This window comes from Schistocerca americana, chromosome 2 (genome assembly GCF_021461395.2).
Source record: "Schistocerca americana isolate TAMUIC-IGC-003095 chromosome 2, iqSchAmer2.1, whole genome shotgun sequence".
Taxonomy (NCBI): domain Eukaryota; kingdom Metazoa; phylum Arthropoda; class Insecta; order Orthoptera; family Acrididae; genus Schistocerca; species Schistocerca americana.
Window position 1 is genome coordinate 738,415,325 of NC_060120.1, and position 22,415 is coordinate 738,437,739.

At 39.9% G+C, this 22,415-nt stretch overlaps 1 protein-coding gene across 2 annotated transcripts in view; it reads right to left on the reverse strand.

The window, feature by feature from the left end:
* Positions 1-4,464: 4,464 nt before the first annotated feature.
* LOC124596248 (rhomboid-like protein 18) overlaps positions 4,465-22,415 on the reverse strand; it is a 50,204-nt gene continuing 32,253 nt past the window's right edge. The window contains exons 7-8 of one of the 2 annotated variants that reach the window (XM_047135316.1): positions 5,631-5,742; positions 4,465-5,493 (exon numbers count right to left, since the gene is read on the reverse strand). In XM_047135316.1, the coding sequence (XP_046991272.1) occupies positions 5,354-5,493; positions 5,631-5,742 (252 nt within the window). In that variant the 3' untranslated portion in view covers positions 4,465-5,353. Of the gene's footprint in view, positions 5,494-5,630; positions 5,746-22,415 lie in introns of both variants that reach the window. The other variant, XM_047135315.1, reaches the window with a different exon arrangement.

The window sequence follows — 22,415 nt, forward strand, 5'->3', positions numbered from 1 at the left end:
TCTGAATGTCAATTCGCAAGGACAATTCGGGATGTTCGGAAACGGGTACAAAAGGTGAATACAAAGGCTTTGGAAAGGCAGGAAGACGCAGTAAAGCAGAAAGGAAGTTTACCACAGTATAGGGTGGGGCAATGGGTAATGCTGTCCAGCCCCTATATGCAAAAAGGGAGAAAGAAGAAGTTCCTCATGAGATATCAAGGGCCATACCAAGTTGTTGAAATCACATTTCCCGTTAATGTTAAGCTTCAGCTGCCAACTAGGACGACGATAGTACACGCTGGGCGATTACGGCCATTTAAGAGTTGCCCGGATGTGCTTCCAGCACAGACATGTCACAGGAAGGAACAAGGAAGAAAGAGAGTGAAGAGCACAGAGTAAACCAAGAGGATAGAGTACAGCATGAAGTACCGTATGCTTCACGTTCTAGAAAGTAGTAGAATATTTGTAGTTTTTTTTTTATTTTATTTTCTGGTTATGTATCATTGGGTTTGTGTAGATTCATTAAGCATTGTATTTTATGTGTTTTTGAGAATTGTGAGCCTGCTAGGGATAGGAAGGGTCATGGTGATCCCTGTCCACAGGTCACTGAAAAAGGAAGTGTAGCATCTGACGTATGTAGAGTGTTGTTGTTGAAGGAGAGATCAAATGTAGTTCTGGAGAGGTAAATATGCCGGAGTAAATAAATATGTGTTGAAAGATGTCAGAGTCATATGATTTCTTGTTTAAATTTTCAGTTATCGACATTGCTGAGTCAGAAACATCATGTTTATATAATGTAAATTCAGGGATGAAAGTAGTTACACAATTGGTGTTGGGTTTGGATCTTCTCCACCTACAAGAATTTGGTAGTAGTAGCAAGTTGTTTTGAGCAAGGAGTGTTTACGGAAGCGAAATGTGTAGATCTCAAAGGAAGTGGAATTTTAATCAATGGAACTAAGTGTAACATAATAGGACTAACATTCCATCTGCCCGCGTCAATTTCAGGAGTCGTGCAGTTGAATGTTACACAGCCACAGCTGTACTGGCCAGAAACCACTTCAGAGTTTTTGCCAAGGCACAATCTGACCTTGTAACTCAAACTCTGGAGCCAGGTATGTTGAGATCCGTAAACCAGTTCATTTCAGAGCAAGAGGCGCGCATATCAGCCGAAAGCTTGTGCAACATGTCGTGCAGTATAGGGAAAGGCAATGTCAAATAACGATCATTTTGAGCACCTCTGTGCCAAGTGCCATCGCAGCCTTAACTTTGTTATATGTTGTTTTCTTTCTGATCAGGTGGAGAGCCACTTCCCAGAAGGATCCGAGGGCAGTCCAAGTCCCAGTGGATTGGATACCAAGGGCGTTCTCCTGGATGGCAGGGCGTGTCGCACCACCAGCTACACCAGGCGACAGAGGGGGCGCCAGCGTCCCAGTCCACGGCGGGTATTTGGTTTGACCCTCTGAGGCTGACGCGAGGTCCGCAGCCAGCCAGGGCACTCTTCAGCTTGCTACCGTGGACAGTCGTCTCGGCTTCCCACCCAAGCCAGAGACTTTCGTGGCGAGGGCCACAGATTCGAACACCGGATCAGGTGCAGCCGTTGCCGCCACGTTCCCAGCTACACCAGCCGAGGAAGAAGCAGCAACGGGGCCAGCCTACGGCTCCTGGCGGAGCAGCACGGTGTCAATGGGGATGGTGGTCGCTGAGTCGGCTGCTGACGCAGCCATCCTGACGTAATATGAACTCTACAGCTGGCGACACACAGCATTGCGTTGCACAGGTCGCTGGGGCAGTGGCCTTAGCATTGCAGGGCCTGTGACCTGGACTGAGGTGAATGAAGCTCTGTAGTGGAAACGAATAAATCATTTGAAAAGCTCCGACGAGTTTCAATACAGCACCTCCTGGCACCCACCCACTACATTTGGTGTCAATACGCCGCATTTGGCATCTGATACTACTACAGGGGATTCCTTTTGGTACGAATATGGATTAGTTCACACTTTTCATTATTTAGAGTCAATTTCCACTTTTCATACCACACAGATACAGTGTATTAACTAAATCATTTTGCAATCTTCAGATCATCTGATGACTTTACAAGACCATAAATGACAGCATCATCCGCAAACAATCTAAGAGTGCTACTCAGATTGTCTCCTAAATAGTTTATGACTTTACGCAGATCAGGAACAGCAGAGAACCTATAACACTTCCTTGCAGAACACCTGATATTACTTCTGTCTTACTCTATGACTTTCCATCAATTACTACGACCTGTGACCTTTATGACGCAGAACCATGAATCTAGTTGCACAACTGAGGAAATAGCCCATTGACATGAAATTTGATTAGAAGTCGTTTGTGAAGTACAGTGTCAAAAGCTGCAGGACTAATCCTACAACAGAAACAGGATGGAATTTGGAAGCCTACTGGTTTATTTCTGAAGACTTTTCCCTCGTCCATAACACCTACTCAGCTAATGACGGAGAACTTCTCGATATTTAAATAGCAATAAAATAGTTCAAATAGCTACCTGACAGAAGAAAATTTTATACAGATCATATGCCAATAACTTATGCATTCAAAAAGAAGAATGAAAAGGTTTCACCACTGCATGTCCATTGTTTCCAGCATATTTCTCAGTTCACAAGTGATTTGCATAGTGTGTCTGGCACAGAAAATACACTGGCTAGTGATTTGTCAAGGCTGAAAGATTTAGAGATGATAGACTATGATGAAATAGGTATTTCACCAAAGAAACAGGAAGAACTTCAACATCTGTAGTCAAGTTGCAGCACTTCACAGAAATTTAATGAGTTTAGTACTCTTGATCAATTAAGACTTCCGTGTGACTTCTCATCTGAAACCATTTCTCCATATGTTTCCAAACAATTTAGGACCACAGTTTTTAAGCATTACTATAACATTGTTAATTCAAGTGTGATATCTTGAGTAAAGCTATCATCCAGATTTGCCCTGCAAAACCTGAAGGATAGTCAACAATGGATTAAGACATATACAGCCTCTCAGAAGAGCTAAACTGCCAGGTATACTAAACCACTAACTGGAAAATTCCCCATTGCCAGTGAACGTTTTCACATGGTACCTGTTGATCTAGTGAGACCTCTACCACACTCCAATGGATTTATTTACTGTTTAATTTGTACCGATAGATTCACCCCCTTCGAAACACTGGAGCGAAGACCGAAGCAACAGCCTTTAATTCTTTGATTGTCAGATTTGGAACACCACAGCAGATGGCAACAGAGCAAAGAAAACAGTATCAATCTAGCATATTCTGAGCCTTACAAATATTTGTGGCTGTAAACTGACTAAAAATAGTGCACACACCCCACAGACTAATGGAAAAATTGGAAGGTTTAACCATACATTGAAGAGTACTTGGCTTGCTTTGTTCCTTCTGAAGTGAAAGATAGTCTACAACAGTAGAAATGCTATATGGTACTACAATGAAACTGCTGGGAAACTACTTCCAATAACTTGATGTATCAATAAACACTGGCCTTCCAACTTTCATAATTTAACTGAAGAAAAGAATGAATCACATGAATTCTTCTGAGTATTCCTGTACGGCCAAAGAAATTCCTTTTATCCATAAGAATCTTGGAAACACAAGTCATGTGTTTATTAGAATTGATAAGTTACGGCCTGGGCTCTAACAGCTATATATGAAGGTCCTTATGAAGTGATTCAATATTTATCCAAGTACTTCACTGGCAAGATTAAACATAAACTAATCAACAGTTTCATTGGTTGAAGCTACCCTTCTTTCTTCCTGATAAGGAATATGTGTACCCAAAACCATAAATCCACTACTAGCTGAGCAGAATATGAAGTGTTCCCAAGAACTACAGAAAGTTACATTGAGTTACATTGAGTTACATCCACACTGAGTGTGGAGTGATGTGGGGATATATAATAAATGTAAATTGTGACTAAAAAGAAAATTATTTATTTCAAGGAGTCCAAACTGAATGTTCTCTTGTACGAATATCTACATTTTGTGTTTTTAAGTGCAAGGACGGTAAAAGGGGAGTTGTGAAATAAAGTGTTGTAGTCTAAAATGGTGTTTGGTTTAGTTACATTTCAACACACACACACCAAAAGATTTCATGTTTAAGCACCTTACTTTCTCGATAATTCCATATTTTCGTTATGTTAATAGTTATGATTTAATTCAGTATAGGACCATAGCTATAATGTGGAAACACTTGTTATTCATCCTGCTTGTCTTATAGTTAGGCCAACGATAAGCAATGTGCCTTTCTTGTTATTGCAACTCTAAGTACAATGGCATATTGCATGAGTCAGTCAACTTGAAATTGGTTGTTGCTTTCCAGATAGCCCTACTATTTCTCACAAACTGTGTTGGTGCTTAAATCAATGCACTTAAATTTCCACAATAAGTGTATACTGAAGATCTTAAGATAGGTGTCTTGGGTGCCCTTTAATGGAAAATATAAGACCTTAATAAAACACATATTTTATTTAGACAGTTACAGATTCAACAACAAACAGATAAATTACAGCTGTTATGTAATAAAATGCACGCACATGCTTGTGTGCACGTGCGTGCGTGCGCACACACACACACACACACACACACACACACACACACACACACACTTTCAAAGATTTACTTGTCCACAGATACTGTACAACCATTCAATGACGGATCACAGATATTTAATCAAAAAGATTGATTCTAGTAATCAACTAAATTTTAAACTAAAAGATATATCTACTGTTTATCACAGGCTTGGAAAAAAATACTTTTCTCACAAAATAAAAAATTGGAAAGAATACACAGAAAGTAAATGTAAGTATCTATGTGTACCACTTACAGGAACAAAAAAACTGTCATCTCCCTGTTCTTTCCTAAAAGTTTTCAGGCATAAATCTTGTTCTCATTTCACAAATAAGTGCATTAAATACATCATACATATTAGATGCCATTTAACACAATGTAAAACACTTCACATAAATAGCAGAATATCTTCACTATACTGATGACCATTTCTTGTTTTAATTGAAAATAAATTTTCTGCAGTATACTAACATTCAATCCTCCAGCATGTATTTCTACTTTTCAATGATGTCACTTGTGTGAGTAAATGAGCACAGAAAAACAAAAATTTCTGCAACCATTACACCATTTCAAGACGACAATTGTCATATGACAACTGATGGTTGAGCAACAAGAACATTTAAGATAGTATTACAACTATAAATTAACTTATTAATAGTTTTCACTGCTGCTCAATTTGTGAATAACAATCTAAAACCTTATATGGATGATGACAAGTAATGGTTCTGGAAGCAAGTCACATCCGGCCTGTTTACTGCTAAACACATGTTACGATTCATGCAGTAAAATATTTGTTGCGCTGTTGATGTCATTGTTCGCGCTTCGCAAAGCACTCAGAACTCTTGTTCGTTCAAATCCCATCTCAACTAGTGTTTGGACTTGTTCTTCTGACGGCTGAACATTGTTCTCTGAAATGATACCAATCGTCGTTATAAGAAATTAATGTGTTTTGAACAAAAAAACACCTTCAACCACTGAATATTTACAAAAAAACCATAACAAAATCATTACTATGAAATAATAACAGGCAAACACATGTACTCACCTTCAGGTACAGCATTTGGTCGCCTATTTCTGAGGAAACCTCCAAATAATGTTCCATTTTCCTGAGGCCAATAGTTTTCAGGTCCAACCAAGGTTTCAGCAAAGCCCTGACCCTGCTACAGAAAAAGAGATGCGACTGATAATGACCAGCATATTTACACTTCTTATAATATGTAAAGCTAATTTTTTATCATCCATTTAGCTTCATTCTAAAAAATCAATAACAACCCTAGATATAAAGCACAACTAACATAAAAAAGCTAAAGCATGTCTTGACATACTAAACACAGACTGTTACTATTGTTTTATAAAAAAATTTCAGTAGTACAGAAACATGATAAATATTTTTAGGCAATATGTGAAATGGAATGTGGCATGGCTATCTGCCATACATTTGTTATATAGAAAATAACACTAACGACAGTCATATGCCAGTGCCAGTGATCAGCTTTTCATTTGCACATTATCACGTGAAAATTATTTTTACTCCTTTGTTAATGGAGAATTGTTTTTGCTCTAATTACAGCTCACATAGAAAATCACAAAATGGTTGCAAGAACATGGCAACGCGTAAGCTAATACAATATTTTTGCTATTTGTACACAGTTATGATTCCTGATAAAACAGTGTTTAAATTATGAGTTGTGAATAATGGAATGTAATGATGAAAGTGTTGCTACAGCAATGATGTCAAAGATGAACGAACAGCAAGAAAGGTGCAATCTAACTACATCTGAAGCAGATATATCAAAAAATCTCATTATAAGAGGAATTAAGATAGAAAATGGTTTTCACACGACAAAGTAGGTCACTTATCAACAAACTATATGGCAGACTTTTATGCAAGAAAAAGGGCCATGATCAAACAAGTGCCCCAGCATATGCAAAATAAAGGTATGTGCTATGTTGTCCACTTGCACAACATCAATAGGAAGTTCAAGATATTGCAGCTGCATAAATACTTCAAGTTTTAATGGTGAGATACATAAACTTTTTCTGTATATATAAACAAACTTGACTGTGGTGAGTGGTACACTGTCAATAGTGGGACGCATCACATCACACAACACAACGTATCAAATTGATTTGTACACCATGTATCAGCCATTTAAAACTCTAACATGGACAGTGCCAAAGATGTACAAACTGAAAGATTTGATATGGGTTGAATTTATGCACAGGTTTTCAATGGACAGAGCAATATTTTGAAGATAATTGGTTTTGTCAGGTGGATATTTTAACTTATTTTCTGTTAAGAAATCTGCACAAAAAGAGTAGATGAAATAATTAAAAGCATGGCAAGTCATTTTTATTTTTCAAAAACAACATTGCAATTGCTTTTTCTGCATCCAGTGGTCGAAACGAGCTTTATTGTCTAGCTGCAAAGGTTGTTAGTCAAGTAAAGTCTTGTGTTGTTCCTGAAACTGATCATACAAAGATTGTGTGATAAAATGAGTCATCACAATAAATGCTACATGCACCAGTTTTTGAAGGCTTGTGGTGTAAAGGCATTGATTGATAGCAGCTTTTGTGAGGAGAGTGTATATGGTGGTAAACATCAGTGGCTCAAGTTTGGTGAAAATTGTAGAATCCCACTAAACATGGCGAATTAGTTTATGCAGATGTTTGTGGACCAATGAAAGTAAATTATTTGCAAGGTCATCAATACTTTGCTGTTTTTAAGAATGATTTTCCCAGTTTCACAAAACTGTACCTTTTGCAACTCTGTTTATTAAAATGACAAAGGCTAAAGCTGGAGTTACTGTGACATAATTATGAACATCTGTTGGCAATGAGTTCCATAATGAAGATGTACATAGGTTTTCTGGCTCAAAACTGGACTGAAAAATTCAATTACTGCACTACATACTTCTCCGCAGAACGGAATCCGGTGTATGATGCCACATTTTTGGTTCTGGTTTGTTGAACACTTCCCAAAAGTATTATGGAGGAAGTAATTCTGCCTGCAACACAATGCTGCACAATGGAATAGTTGGTGCAGAAATAAAAATTTCGTTACAAATCACACGGACATTTCAAAATGGTGTGTGTCTGCCAGCAATGGAATGGTGTCGTAGCCGAATTTCAACTTGGGAGGGCTGAAGTACAAACAAGCTGGGAACTCAGGTCATCAGATTTTGTGAGAAAGAAGACCAGAGCAAGAGATTCAGCACTCTGACAACAGTGTGGAACAGAGAGAATGTGCTATTGCAAAGTGGCTAAATGTAGTAACTTCACTCAGAGATGTTACAAGAACACCTTCAGTGTGCAAATATTACATAAAGGAACACACTGAAAACCTAAAGTTAAACACTTGACCAGCTGAGAGTGCTGTCAGGCTCAGAAAAGGAGAGCACATTTGGTCACAAGAGCATTGGGAGAGGGTGTGGGGGGAGGAGATCAAGTCACTGCCTCCGCTCTCCTCAGGCTCATTCTCAGAGTTAGGCCATCCCATCTGCGGTGGAAGACCAGCTCTATGAAACCACAAGACGCTCTTGTGAATGCTGCCAGCATGGAGTCCCCTTCTGCAAACCCAAAGTCATCCACCTGTGGAGGGGACTTCTGATCTGCAGGTCACAATCCTGCCAGTCAAAAAGCTGACTGAGGATGAGGGCCAGGACGATCTTCCATGGATGAAGAACCAATCTGCCCACCTGCAAGCTGTTCAACTTAGACGCTGGGAGCCTGTGTCACCATCCCTGGGGGAGCAGTACAAGCACCACCCTTACAAGCTGCATGCTGGGACCATCACTTGGGCTGTCCTTCATGTTGCTGCTAGGGCTTCTGCCTACACGCCATCTCAACAACCGACAATAGGGGCATGCAAATATGTGGGCACGAGCCTAAGTGCAGCTTCACTCTTCCAGAGTGCTGAGGCTCTGACGCATCCACAACCATACCAGGCTGCGGGACGCACCAACTGCATCCTCTTACGAATGGGCTGCAGCACTGACTGCAGGCAATGCTAGGATCTGAGACTGATAGTTCCCTTGCAGGAAGCAAAGATTAGGGCCATGGGCATGTTTGTGAGAGGTATTTCAGCACATATGTTGTGAAGGGTAAGAATGAAGAATTCTAGGGATTTGTCCTCCACTACCAAAATTTCCACATAGTTTAAGGAAACAGATTGCAACCCAAAGAGAGAGCGACCAAGGTATTTTCTCCTCTTGACATTAAATACTACAGCTGTGGACAGCAGGCCACATGAAGAGGCAATGTCGCCAACCACAGGGTGTTGAATGTGGTCAGGTTGGACATAATTTGTGCGATTGCAAAAACAATAAATTACAATAAGAAGCAGCTTGAGTCAAATGCAAAAGGGAGCGCCTTAACTGTCAAAGGTCATTTCCAATAAAACAGTACACTGCAAGAATGAGTGCAGAGGCAGACTGTTGCTTGATCGGCACAGTAGGGAATATGGAACATAAATTCTTGGTCGACACAGGTGCCTAAGTATCATTTGTATGGACAACTTAGATAGGAAGAAACTTCAGCCTCCATGATATAGGTTACGTGAAGTGGGTAACAATGAGGTAGAATCCTTTGGGACAATGCTGCTCACTTTTAGAATTGGGGCTGGAAAGTTTAAGAAGCATATGGAGGTATTACCACACGCAAGTGAGGGCTCTGTGTAACTTTTGCGGCCTATGTTCGAACTTTATGAAACTTTGTTCCCGTTAGGGGAGAAGACTGCTAGTGAAACAATGTACCAAGGTGTGCCTGTCATGTAGGCAGTACCAGCTAAACCTGTACATGTGCACTAAAGGTTAATTTGCAGAATAATCTATCAGCAGGTACAGGAAAATTGTTCAGAGTTGTGATTGGTAGAACCACTGATGTGCAATAAAGAGATAGGTAAAATTATTTAATTGGATAGATAAAAAATCTACTCACCTAGTGGTGGCAGAACAGACACATAAAAGACTGTTGTAATTGGCAAGCTTTCGGAGCCAGTGGCTTCTTCTTCAGGCATAAGGGTTGAAGGGGAAGGAAGAAGGATGATGGAATAAGACTGGAGAGGTCTAGCAAAAGGGGTATATATTGGGGAAGCCACCCAGAGCCGCAGATTAGGGGAGACTTACTTTCCTTCTCATCATGTATGGTGAGACTTCACTGGAGCAGTCACCCAGAACTGTAGGTTAGGGGAGACTTACTTTCTTTCTCATTCTGTACGGTGAGTCTCCACTGATCCACAGTACTGGGTGACTTTCCCAAAATCTACCTCTTTTCCTAGACCTCTTCAGTCCTTTTCCTTCCTCTTCAGCCCTTCTGCCTGAAGGAGGAGCCACTAGCTCCAAAAGCTTGCCAATTACAACAGTCTTATGTGTATGTTCTGCCACCAATTGGTGAGTAGATTTTCTATCTATCCAATTAAACAATTCTGTCAATAAAAGAGTTAGGTAAGTCGCATTGTACGATGTGCAAGAGCTTAGAACAAGTTACACATAAAGACAGAATATTTATGGTTCCTGCAAGTATACACTATTTTGGCATGGACAAGACGAGTCTACCAATGGGCCTAACTATTGCCAGTTTGAGTGTCTTGGAAGAAGAATATAACGACAGGCTGAGTGACAAGTGCAGCCACAAGCATATCATTAACAATTCTGCACTATGTGATAAACATTTGCAATGGAAGGATAGGGAAGACGTGGAAGCTTTACCACTTAGGTTCTTCGATTTCTTCAATGTAGTGGGTCCGTACCAGCAACACTGATTACAAAGCGTGGGACACTATGAGGATGCAATGCCCTAGTGCATAAGAAACCATACAGCAGGCTGTTCCAACCGAGCTCCAGGGAGCCGGAGCGCTCCGGAGCACTCACTGCGGCAGCTCGGAGCCCGCATGGAGGGGGAAAGTGAACTCACTGCCCCCTGGCCGCAAGCAGCCGCAACTGACGCAATAATCCTTGTTCAATGACAGCTATGACTAGCCGCGGGAGCCCTGTACCTCTGCTGGAGGATACCTTTCTATTCATTGAGAGGGATGGTCGTCCGCAATGTCTTGTATGTCATAAAGTATTCAATTCTGCAAAGAGGTACAATATACAACGACATTATACACGTCTTCATGCTGCGCACTACGATCAGGTAGAAGGCGTTGCATGCAGAGAACTGGTAGCCAGGCTTAAGAACGACATAGCAGGAGACGTAAGTTCAAAAACAGTTTCGTAATATGGAGGGTATCAAAACACGCAACATAGTTCGTGTTCTGTAATGCGTTTATAATTTTCAGGTGAATGAGAGTGGAGAAAACACTACTGAATCCGCACTTCGAGCAAGCTACAGGGTCGCTCACATCATTGCAACAAGTGGCAAGCCATTTTCGGTGGGACCACTCGTAAAACCGTGCATGGTAGCTGTTGCAGAATGTTTGTTTCCAATGAAGGTGCAGGCAATTGAAGGGATTTGCCTGTCGAAGCAAACAATGTCTTGTTGAATTCTGGACATGGCAGCGGATTTAGAGACACAGCTCAGGAGAAAGGCGGAGAGCTTTGTTGCATTTTCGCTAGCGCTTGACGAAAGCACCGACATATCGGACTGTGCTCAACTTGCAGTCTTTGTGCGTGGTGTCGACATGGAGCTGCAAGTAACTGAAGAACTCTTGGATGTGGTACCACTCGATTACACCGCAACAGGACATGACATTTTTGAAGCTGTTTGTGAATCAGTGGACAATATGAATTTGCCGTGGGATAAGCTCCATTATGCAGTGACAGACGGTGCACCACAAATGATCGGGCGTCACCAAGGTTTTGCTTCTCGTTTGAAAAATAAACTCAGGGACGAATTCGGGAAAGACATTTTGACTCTTCATTGTTTTATTCACCAAGAGGCACTGTGTGCTGAAACAGTAGAGCTAGGTGGCGTAATGAAAGATGTCGTGAAGTGTGTGAATTTTGTGCGGCGTCACAGTATGAATCATCGCCAATTCAAAGGATTTCTGAAAGATATCGAAGCGGAGTATGGGGATATATCTTACCACAGTACAGTTCGTTGGCTGAGTCGGGGAAAAGTTCTTGATGTTTTCTTTGCCATTCATGAGGAAATATCCCTTTTTCTCAAAATGAAAGGGGAAGAAATGTGTTGTCTGAAAGATATAAAATGGATATCAGACCTGGCGTTCCTAGCTGATATAACTATGCATCTGAATAATTTAAATCTGTCACTGCGGGGCAAAGGGCAGCTAATCGTTGACATGCACGACCAGATCAAAGCATTCATGGAAAAGTTACGTTTATTTGAGAGGCAGATGGGTAATGGACATTTAACGTTCTTCAGTCGTCTGCTTCTTTAGAACTACCTGAAGGTACTATTTTCGGCGATTACCAAGCAAAGTTGAAGCAGCTCATTACGTCGTTTGAAACACGATTCCGAGACCTCACTAATTTGGAAATGGAACTTAAGGTGTTCAGCATTCCTTTTTCAGTTTCCCCCGATGACTTGTCACCGTCACTTCAATTGGAGATGATTGATTTGCAAAATTCAACTTTGTTGAAAGAGAGGTACTACAACACGTCATTACAGCAAAAAAACATTTCCCAAGCTTCACAACAATGCCACTCAGATCATGTGCATGTTTGGATCTACGTATTGTTGTGAGCAGCTTTTCTCAGTAATGAAAGGAGTAAAAAGTAAGGAACGATCGTTTCTTCAGGATGCAACAATGAAGGCCATCCTCCGCATTAACTCTGCGAACACTTTGATGCCTGATATTTCCGATCTTGTAATGAAAAGAAAATGTCAAGCTACAGAGACCCAATAAAGTTAGTATGCAATTTCTTGTAAAACAGTTGTTTCTTATTTATTTCCTGAACATCGTATTTCCTGGTGTAGCATGTCATAGCAGCTAAGAGTATGAGGTTGTCGATCTTGTAAGACGCAGCTGGCACATCGAAACGCTTGCCTTGCCGCCTGCCTCAGCCAGCCGTGCCACATGCCGGCGTGGCAGCCCACTTGACTGGTTACAGCGAGCGACACGGCTCCCTGGAGCAGGGAGCGCTCCGCAGCTCACAACGGAGCCGACGAGCTGGAACAGCCTGCCATACAGGGTTCCAAAGCAATTAACAATCTCTAATGGTGGAAGCAATTAACAATTGCTAATGGTGGAATTCACTGAACACCAGTTGGCTGATGGAATCACTGGGGACAGTGATAGTCCCTAGAGTCCAAACATGGTCAATGTGCCCAAAAGTCATCGGATGGTACCAAAAAATATCGGCTCTGTTGCGGTTTTTGTTTCACCAATGCAGAAACTGTCAGCAATGCATATCCCATCGCAAACGTCATGGGGACAGCCGACAATCTGGATCAACGCAAATACTTTTTTGACTACGGATTTGAAGAGTGGCTACCACCATCTTGAAGCAGTTCCAGAAGACCAGCCAGACAGCTTTTTCCACACCATGTGGACATCATCATTATCACAGAATGCCATGTGGACTAAAAAATGCACAGGCTACATTTTGGGGACTCTCAGATGGACCACTTCATGGATTGAAGCCTAGGAAATGCAGGGTGTATCTTGATGACATAACTGTATTTGCAAAGAATATGGAAAAAATGTGAAACAACTGGAAGAAGTCTTTAAGGGGAGCCAGAACGATGAAAATAAAATTAACGTTTTTTGGTTTCTTTCATTATAAAATTATTTGGAGTTTTCTGAATAAAACAAATCAAGTTTCACCCTTCTAAGTGAATCCTAAGTGTGTTTTTTATTGCTGCTAAGTGTATGGATTGCGTTGCATTGGCAAGGGCAGTGCTGCAGGGACAATGTTACGTGGAATTATGAACTTGCCAAAACCACCAACAAGTTTGGATTTTATAATAAATTGGTGGGATTTTCTGCTTAAGATATTGTTCAAGAAATAATGAAGAAAGTAGTTGAAGAAGCTGTAACAGATAATGGGAATTGTAGAGATTTAACTGTTGCTTTAAATGGATCATGGCAACATAGAGGTCATAAATCTCTAAATGGAGTTGTGACAGCTACCACAGGAGACTGTTGCAAAGTAACTGATGTTGCTATTATCTCAAAACATTGTAGATGTAACGGCAATACCAAGGACGAACACAGTGAAAGTTGTGAAGCAAATTTTCACGGCACGAGTGGAGTGTTGGAAGCAGAGGGAGTGAAAGCAATTTTTTCCAGATCACAGGAGTGGTATAATGTACGACACACTAACTATCTAGGAGATGGTGATTCTAAGGAATATAAAGCTGTAGAGGAACTCAAACCTTATGGCAATGAAATTCACATTAAAAAACAGGAGTGCATTGGACATGTGCAGAAGTGCATGGGGGCTCACTTGCGCAAACTAAAGCAGACCTTAGGATCCCAGAAGCTTAGTGATGTCAGACCCTTGGAGGAAGAGGAAGATTGACAGAGGAAGCTATTTATAGATTGCAGAGGTATTATGGGTGTGCAATTAGGCAAAATACAAGAAGCATTGAGCATATGAGGAGAGCAGTATAGACATTACTTTATCATACTGCATCAACAAATGAGCACCCACAACATGCACTGTGCCCCACAGGTGATGACTCATGGTGTAAATACCAATCAGGAAAGGAATATGCCCATAAAAACAGTTGCCAAATCCTGTAATTGATGTAATTAAGCCCATATGAGATTTATCACAGTCAAGTTTATTGGAAAAGTGTTTACATGGGAAAACACAAAATCCAAATGAAAGTGTAAATAATTTAATTTGGATTAGCATTCCCACAGAAAAACATTGCACTTTGGAGTGTAGGATGCAGTGGCAACAAACAATGAAGGAAACATTATCAAATGTGATGTGCTGAAACGTTTAGGTTTCCAACCAGGACAACAACATTTCCACAATGCGCCTAACTGATGAAGAAAGACTAAGAGGTGCAGGAAGAAGAGACAAAATCCTACAACATGCAGCAAAATGGAAGAAACGGACCAGTGAAAAGGAAAGTAACACTGGAAAAAGAAGAGGATGCTGATAATCCATCATATGGGGCAGGAATGTATTAAAAACCTTGGGAAGCCATTTCTCAAACTTTAAAATTTTCATCTTTGAGGAATATTTTCTCAAAAACTGCTAACAGTATATCAATGAAGTTTATACACAATATTGTTTACTTCTTTTCCTTCATTTTTATTGTAAAAAATATTATATAATTCAAGCATTATAGAAGAAAAAGTGCAAAATGTTAGAGAAAAAATAAGCATCTGTTTAAAAAAATTGTAAAACAAAAACCAATAAATATTTCTTAATGTGGCATTATAACTTTGTAGAGAAATATTCACTGAACATGTAGTCCAAATTTCAGAGCAATATGTTTAATGGTTTTAGAAAAAATGTTTCTTTTATTTGCTAAAATTAACATGGAGGAGATGGATCGTTTCGGCTCCCCTTGAATACGGTAGCAGGCTTAACTCTCAGTGCAGGTAAGAGTCATTTCATTCGAACAGAAGTAAACTTTATAGGACAAATAATTAGCAAGGAACAAATAAAGACTCCTCTACATTTAATATCAACAGTTCGTGACTTTGTACCACCACAGACCACAAAACACTTAAAATCTGTTTTGGTCTCTTTAATAACTGTAGGAAATTCATAAGAGATTTTGCACGAATTGCCAAGCTTTTGAAACATCTATTAAGAAAAGGAGCTAAATTTGAGTGGTCAGTAGTGTGGCAAGTCACATTCGAGAAATAGAAGCATGCTTTAGTATATAGGCCTGTATTTGTATTTCCTATCTTCGAACAAGAGTTCATACTATTCTGCAATACAAGCAATAGGGCAATGGGATGCATTTTGAGCCAAATCAGGGATAATACGGAACACCCAGTGGCTTATGCATTAGGACAGTTGAATAAAGCAGAACAACTATTCAGCAGTTCGCCAGGTGCAAGTCTTCCGATTTGACGCCACTTCAGTGACTTGCGCATTGATGGGGATGAAATAATGATGATTAGGAGAACACAACACCCAGTCCCTGAGCAGAGAAAATCTCCGACCCAGTCGGGAATCAAACCCGGGCCCTTCGGATTGACATTCTATTGCGCTGACCACTCAGCTACCGGGGCGGACATTATTTATGGTGTTACCTACTTTCACTGTTACTTGTATGGACAAACGTAGTCACTGATCATACTTCCATTGGGAAGTGGCTCCTGTGACTGAGAGGCCCTTCCTGTGGATTAAAACAGTGGGCATTGAAATTAAGCGAGTTTAATTATGAGGTAGTGCATAAACCTAGCAAAACACACAATCACGCAGACACGTTCAGTAAAAAAATTGGAGCTCTGCAGGCACTAGGCAAAAGCTTGGTTAGAATGGCAGAAAGTGCAAGCAACAGACATAGATGGACAAGCTTTTAGGTCACAGCCAAAGTTTGTAACACATACCGGTTCTCAGTGATAAAGTACGAAGTGTGGACCATGCATAGTGGTTCCTGCATTGTTCAGAAACAAAGTTTTGCAACAGGCTCTTGACCACTTGTTGGCAAGTCATGGAGGCCAAAGGACAACAGACAGAAGTGCAGCAGAAAAGTTTCATGGAGAACCAGAAAGCAAGATGTTGACTAATATGTGAAAGACTGTGTGCCATCCCCGTCAAGAGCAAATTTAAGTCACCAATGCATACCCCACTGCAAAGGTTACAGGAAGTGACAAAGCATTTTGAAATGCTTGGTTTAGATATTCTTGGACCTTTCAAAACAGCAGCAGCTGGTAACAAGTAAATTCTAATGATTATAGATCATTTTTCCCAGTTCATGGCAATGATAGCAATTCCGGATCAGCAAGCAACAATACTTGTAAATGTGATGCTTAATAATTGGATACTAACATTTTTATAAAATGAATAGTTGCTACTCACCATATAGCAGAGATGCTGAATCACAGATAGGCAGAACTAAAACACCGTCAGAAAGTGAGCTTTCAGTCAACGGCCCAAACTGGCCCCAACAGATACTGTTCTCGTGCGCGCGCATGTGTGTGTGTGTGTGTGTGTGTGTGTGTAGTCTATTTCCGATAAAGGCCCTTAGTCTGAGAGCTCACTTTCTGACAGTCTTTTAGTTGCGCCTATCTGCAATTCAGCATCTGCGCTATATGGTGAGTAGCAACTATCCTTTTCATAGTGTAACATTACATTCCATCCTGGATTTTCCACTTTTTAATTTTGGATACTAACATATGGAGTTCTTGATACTATAATTACAGATCAGAGTACAAATTTTATGAAGCATTGTGTTGTCTGCTTTGTATCCAAAAACTTTGCACTAGTCCTTTCCATCCACAAGCAAATCACCATACTGAATTGGTTTACCATACAATTTCTAAGATAAACCATTATGTGAATAGTGAACATGATAACTGGGATACATATTCACAATATGTACTCTCAGCATATAATTCAAAATCACAAAGTAGTACAGGCTTTTCACGTTATGAGTTTGTATACGGTAGAAAGACACCACCCTCTTTCGAGATTGTGAAACTTAAATTAGATGCCAATGACAAATCAGTGAATAAATTCACAAATCGGATTAGAGAAATTAGTAGAAGATCAAATGAGCAAATACAAAATGCACTCTAGCATCAAGAAAAGACAGGGAACCAATGAAGAAATTGCCGCAATATCGAGTATGTCAGTGGGGTCTGATAACTAATCCATACAAGCCAAAAGGAAGAACAAAAAAAAAAAAAAAAAAAAATTTTTTTAATTAGATACCAGGGTCCACATCAAGCAATAGGGGTGACATCACCAGTGAATCTGAAGGTAAAGTTTCCAACAAAAACATTGTTTATTCATATAGGCCAAGTCAAACACTTCAGTGGAGTGGTGGGTGCTCTGCCAACAGATTCCAAAACAACATGTGGTATGCAATAAAGGCTTTAGGAAGGTGAAGAAGTAGTAGTTAAAACTGCACAGGATTCACGTAACATACCATATGTACTGTGTGGTATTCAGTAGTATTTTGTTATGCACTGAAGCTTTAGGAAGGAGGGAAGGAAAATGATGGGGAATTCCTTTCTCTCATGTGGCGTGCCAGCAAAGGTGGCCAACAAGAATGCAGTAATTTTGCTGCTCCTTCAGCTTGCAGGGAGTGGAATAGGAGGTGAATAGCGGAACCAACTCAGGGGAAAGTTAACAGTATTTTACGACGTCAGTTGTCTACGTGGGAACAGATGTAGTGTCACTATATGCATCAATTCGTTTTCTGATAGAATGCTTAGATTCCCAGTATCAATGTTTCATTACAACTCTTACCAGTGATATGGAGCACAATAGGAAAATAGATACAAGTTTGCACTAATGCAGTAATGAATTTCAGAGAATAGAGAAACATATCCACTGATGTCCAGAGAAAAGTTACAGACTGCCTGCTGATCTGGACTGACATGCGCGCATGAGAGGTAGCATTGTTCCTAGGAAAATTCAAAGCACCAGAACGTCCTTTAAAAGATAACCCTTACCCACATTTCCAAGGAATGGGAGTACATTGGATTATTCGTTATTTGTTCTGGTGATCATATTTCTGAAATGATACAAAAAAGGAAAGCTATGGGACATGTCCAAAATGTAGTTAAAAAACAGTGGAATCTTAACAAATGCAATGGTTTGCAATATAACCGGAACAACTTTTCACTTACCTGCAACAGTTTCAGGTATAACAGTAATGAAGGTGACATACCCTTTGCTGTTTTAGCCACAGAAGCAAGTGCAGGTACTGCCAGCCCAAAACCTAACATTTTATATCATTTGCTCAATAGACCAATTAACAGCATCATAGAAGGGGCAGATTTCTGCAGAACACGTTGTCACCTGGTATAAAACCTCTGAACACCTCAAGCTCATTCTCAGGGTTAGGCCATTTTATTTGCAATGAAAGCCTAGTTCTATTAAGGGGAGACGGAAGGCAAGTGGGCTTCAAAAATTTGATTTTTAGATTTCAGCATATTTGAAATGCCTGGTCTTTCCTATGTGAAACAGTTCTTGTTTTATATAAACATGACAATTTTTTCGTGAGATATGATGATTTTCCTGATGCTCTGTGCAATCTGGCATTTAAATTTCACGCCTTCCTTTTTGCGCCATGCAGAGATAATACACAGCATTCTTTTACTCCTTTTATACTATTTCGTGCTTCTATTGTTTTACTGCTTCAATGTTTCCTACCCTGCATCTACTATCGATACTTGATTTTCCGATTGTGTTTGTTATTGTTTTCGAGTACTAATGGTTGTACTTAGTAAAGTTTGTTGTGAGTGAAGTATGTGTCGATTTGTATTTTCTTTGGTTCTGCGTGTTTTCATAAAAAGTCCACGAATAAAGAAATTCTCGCCTAAACTAAAGTTCAGAGGAAATAAATACATAAAGGTAAATGAGGCTAGTGGGTCAAAGGACCCAAGAATGTTAGACATAACGAAAATCAGCACATCAAGAAAGAAACTGCAGTGTCTTCAAGGCATTTCCTCCCGATCAGCTTGTGGAGATGAACATTCGTTTGGAAATATTATGGTGAACCTTAGCATGCTCTGTTATTTCATTTCCAAAAATACTGTGTGCAGAATATGTGGTGGGGACATATCTTTGGGTGAGAACCAGCGTCTTCGTAAAGGGATTGTGTCAAACCTGACATTGAGTTGTACAAAACGTGGTGCAGTTGCTACAGCAATGACGTCAAAAACAACATAAGGCTAGTTTATGGTCTCAGATCTACTGGTAAAGGGATGGAGGTTGGCAAACTCTTGTGTGCATTACTTGACATTCCAAATCCTCCCGCAAAATTTATAACTTACAATAATGTTATTGGTACTGCTGTTGCTGAAGTTTGTAACATCTCAATGAAGGAAGCAGCTGAAGAAGTATTCAAAGAAAGTGATGACAGTGAAAGCAGTGATACTTGTGCATGTTTTGATGGCAGCTGACAGAAACGTGGACACACTTCACTAAATGGTGTCGTGACAGCTACATCATATGATACCAGCATATAGAGATTCTAAGCAAGTACTATAAAACTTGTGGCAGTGTAACTGAGAAAGAGGATGAACATAACTGTCAGATGAATTATACTGGTCCAAGTGGTGGGATGGAAGTAGCAGGAGTTCTCAGGATTTTTAATAGTTTAGTGGCAAAAAGAGGTGTCAAATACACACAGTATTTAGGGGAGAGTGACAGCAAGGTTTATGACTGGATACGTGCAGAACAACCCTATGATCCTAATGGCACAATTTCTAAATTAGAGTGCATTGGGCATGTCCAGAAGAGAATGGGGTCCAGGTTGAGAAGATCATTGAAAGGAAAGTCAAAAATAGTATTGGAAGATGGTAAGAAGATAGGTGGTAAAGCTCGCCTGACAAATGTTGAAACAGATAGATTACAGAATTATTATGGCTTGGCCATAAGAAGAAATGTAGGGAATTTAGAAAAAAGGAAAAAAGCTGTATGGGCTATCTTTTTCCACAAGCTTTCCACAAATGAAATTCCAGAGCAAGGTCTTTGCCTGTATGATCCTGACACTTGGTGCAAGTACAGGAGAAGCACCAGATATGACCACAAACATTCTTTACCTGCATGAGTAATGAATGAAATTAAACTCATATTTAGAGACCTTTGTAAAGGTATCTTTTTGAAGAAATGTCTTCATGGGAAAACCCAAAATGTAAATGAATGTGTTGAATTCTGTCATTTGGAACCTGTTACTGAAAATTGTATTTGTTCAGCTTACAACTCTCACATTTGGTGTTTATGATGCAATTTTATGCTTCAATGATGGTGTAAATAGAAAACTGGATGTTTTGGAATTATTGGGCATAAAATCTAGTGGAAATACTGCAAAAGCCTTGATGTAAATAGATAAAGAGAGAATCTGCAAAACAGACATTGCTAATTTAAAATGCACAAAAGAAGCCATACATAAAAGAAGAGGGACCAAGAGAAGAAAAGAAGACCACTATGATTCAGATGATGCTCAGTATAGTACAGGAAAATATTAGTGGTAAGTGATTTTCATCAATAACTATACTAGAATTGTAATATTAAACAGTAAACGGATTTTTCTCAAAACTACCCTTTTTTTACTTTCAGGTACCACTATTTGATAAACTAATGGGGTTAGAAACATGGAATTTGGTCAATTTGTACTGCAGATGGTAATAAGTTATTACAAGTAAACTGAGAACCACCAAACAATCAGTAACTGTTTTATAATAATTAATGTACAAAAAGAAGTTAAATTTTACTAGTGAAAGAAAAAAAATTTTTTCTTCAAAACCATATAAGGTATTATGTTCATTTTATTTGTAAATTGAGGCATATATGTTATATATACACAGTAAAAATTTCATTGTTTTATCACTTAATAGTTCTTTTGAAAAGTGTGCCCATTCAAAGGGTAAAGTAGCATTGGCAGAATAGGGATAAAAATTGCCTTCCATCTCCCCTTACGTTGCATGATGCTCTGGTGAATTCAACAAGTGTCTACAAGCTGCCTCTGATCTGGAGTCCACTGCTGCAAACCCACAGCTATCAAGCCACGGAAGAGGTTTATGATTTGCAAGCCGCAGTCCTGATGGTCACAACGGTGACAGAGTGAGGACGGGACCAATCTTCTGTGGATGAAGAACCAATCTGCCCATCTGCAAGCTGTTCAACTTAAGACACTGGGTGTGTCTTTCACCATTTTTGAGGCACTACAAGTGCCACCATCAGCTGAATGCTGGGACTGCCACTTGGGCTGTCCATTGTGTTTCTGATGGATATTCCACCTGAATAACAGATGACGACAGAAGCATACAGGTTTCTGGGACTCAGCCTAAATGCAGCTTCACTCTACAAGAGCACTGAGGGCCTGACGAATGTCCACATCCATGCCAGGCTGCAGGGATGCACAGCCACTGCAACCTCCAGTGACGGGAGCCATGGCACTGTCTGTAGGGGGACCCGTGCTCAGCAAGTTCCTCCCTAAGCACTGACATGGCACCTCACGCTTTCAAGCAGGGCGAACTCTACACAGTCGATGCTAGGCAGTGCCGGTAAGAAGAATGAGGGATTGTAAAATTCTCACCAATAAATGTCTATTAATTAAATGATGTTTCTTAGTGCCCCAGCACTTTACAGGATCATTAACCCCTGCTCTTCATTCAAACTCCTGATAAGAACACAAGTCCGGCTCAGGTTGTAATAACACACACTGAATCAAACTGATCTCACAGAAGTTAATGGTAAAACTGAGATTTCTTGACAATAGAAAAAGGCTGGATTCCCATGTAATGCTGAAGTGTGATGTTAAATCTTGAATGGATACACGGTAGGTTATGATGACTGTGGGTTTCACGTTCATTTTTCTGAAAAAGGTGTAACTGTGTATGCAGATATGTAAAATTCAACTGCAAACAATTATAGAAACCTCTGACTCAAACAGTCTAAAAGGCTTCTTGATATGTCAGATATATATGGAAAGGACGATGTTGCAGAAAACGAACATCTATTAATATTGATTTTGAGGAGGACGGTCAACGTGGCTGTATGAATCAAGATGTAGTTATAAGCAATGAAAATGTTAGCGACCATTTGTATGCTGGGTGTATACGTGGACAAGGAAAAAAAATTCCCGGATTTCCCGGTTAAAAATACACTTTCTCCCGGGTGTCAGTATATTTTCCCTTATCAATCCTTTGAATGGTTATGGTTTTATACACGGGCATACAATTTCCCGGCACTTTAGAAAACGAAAATCAGGGAAAAAGACACGTTTTGGAAATATCTTTGATGTGCAGCAACATGTACACTGCGTATTT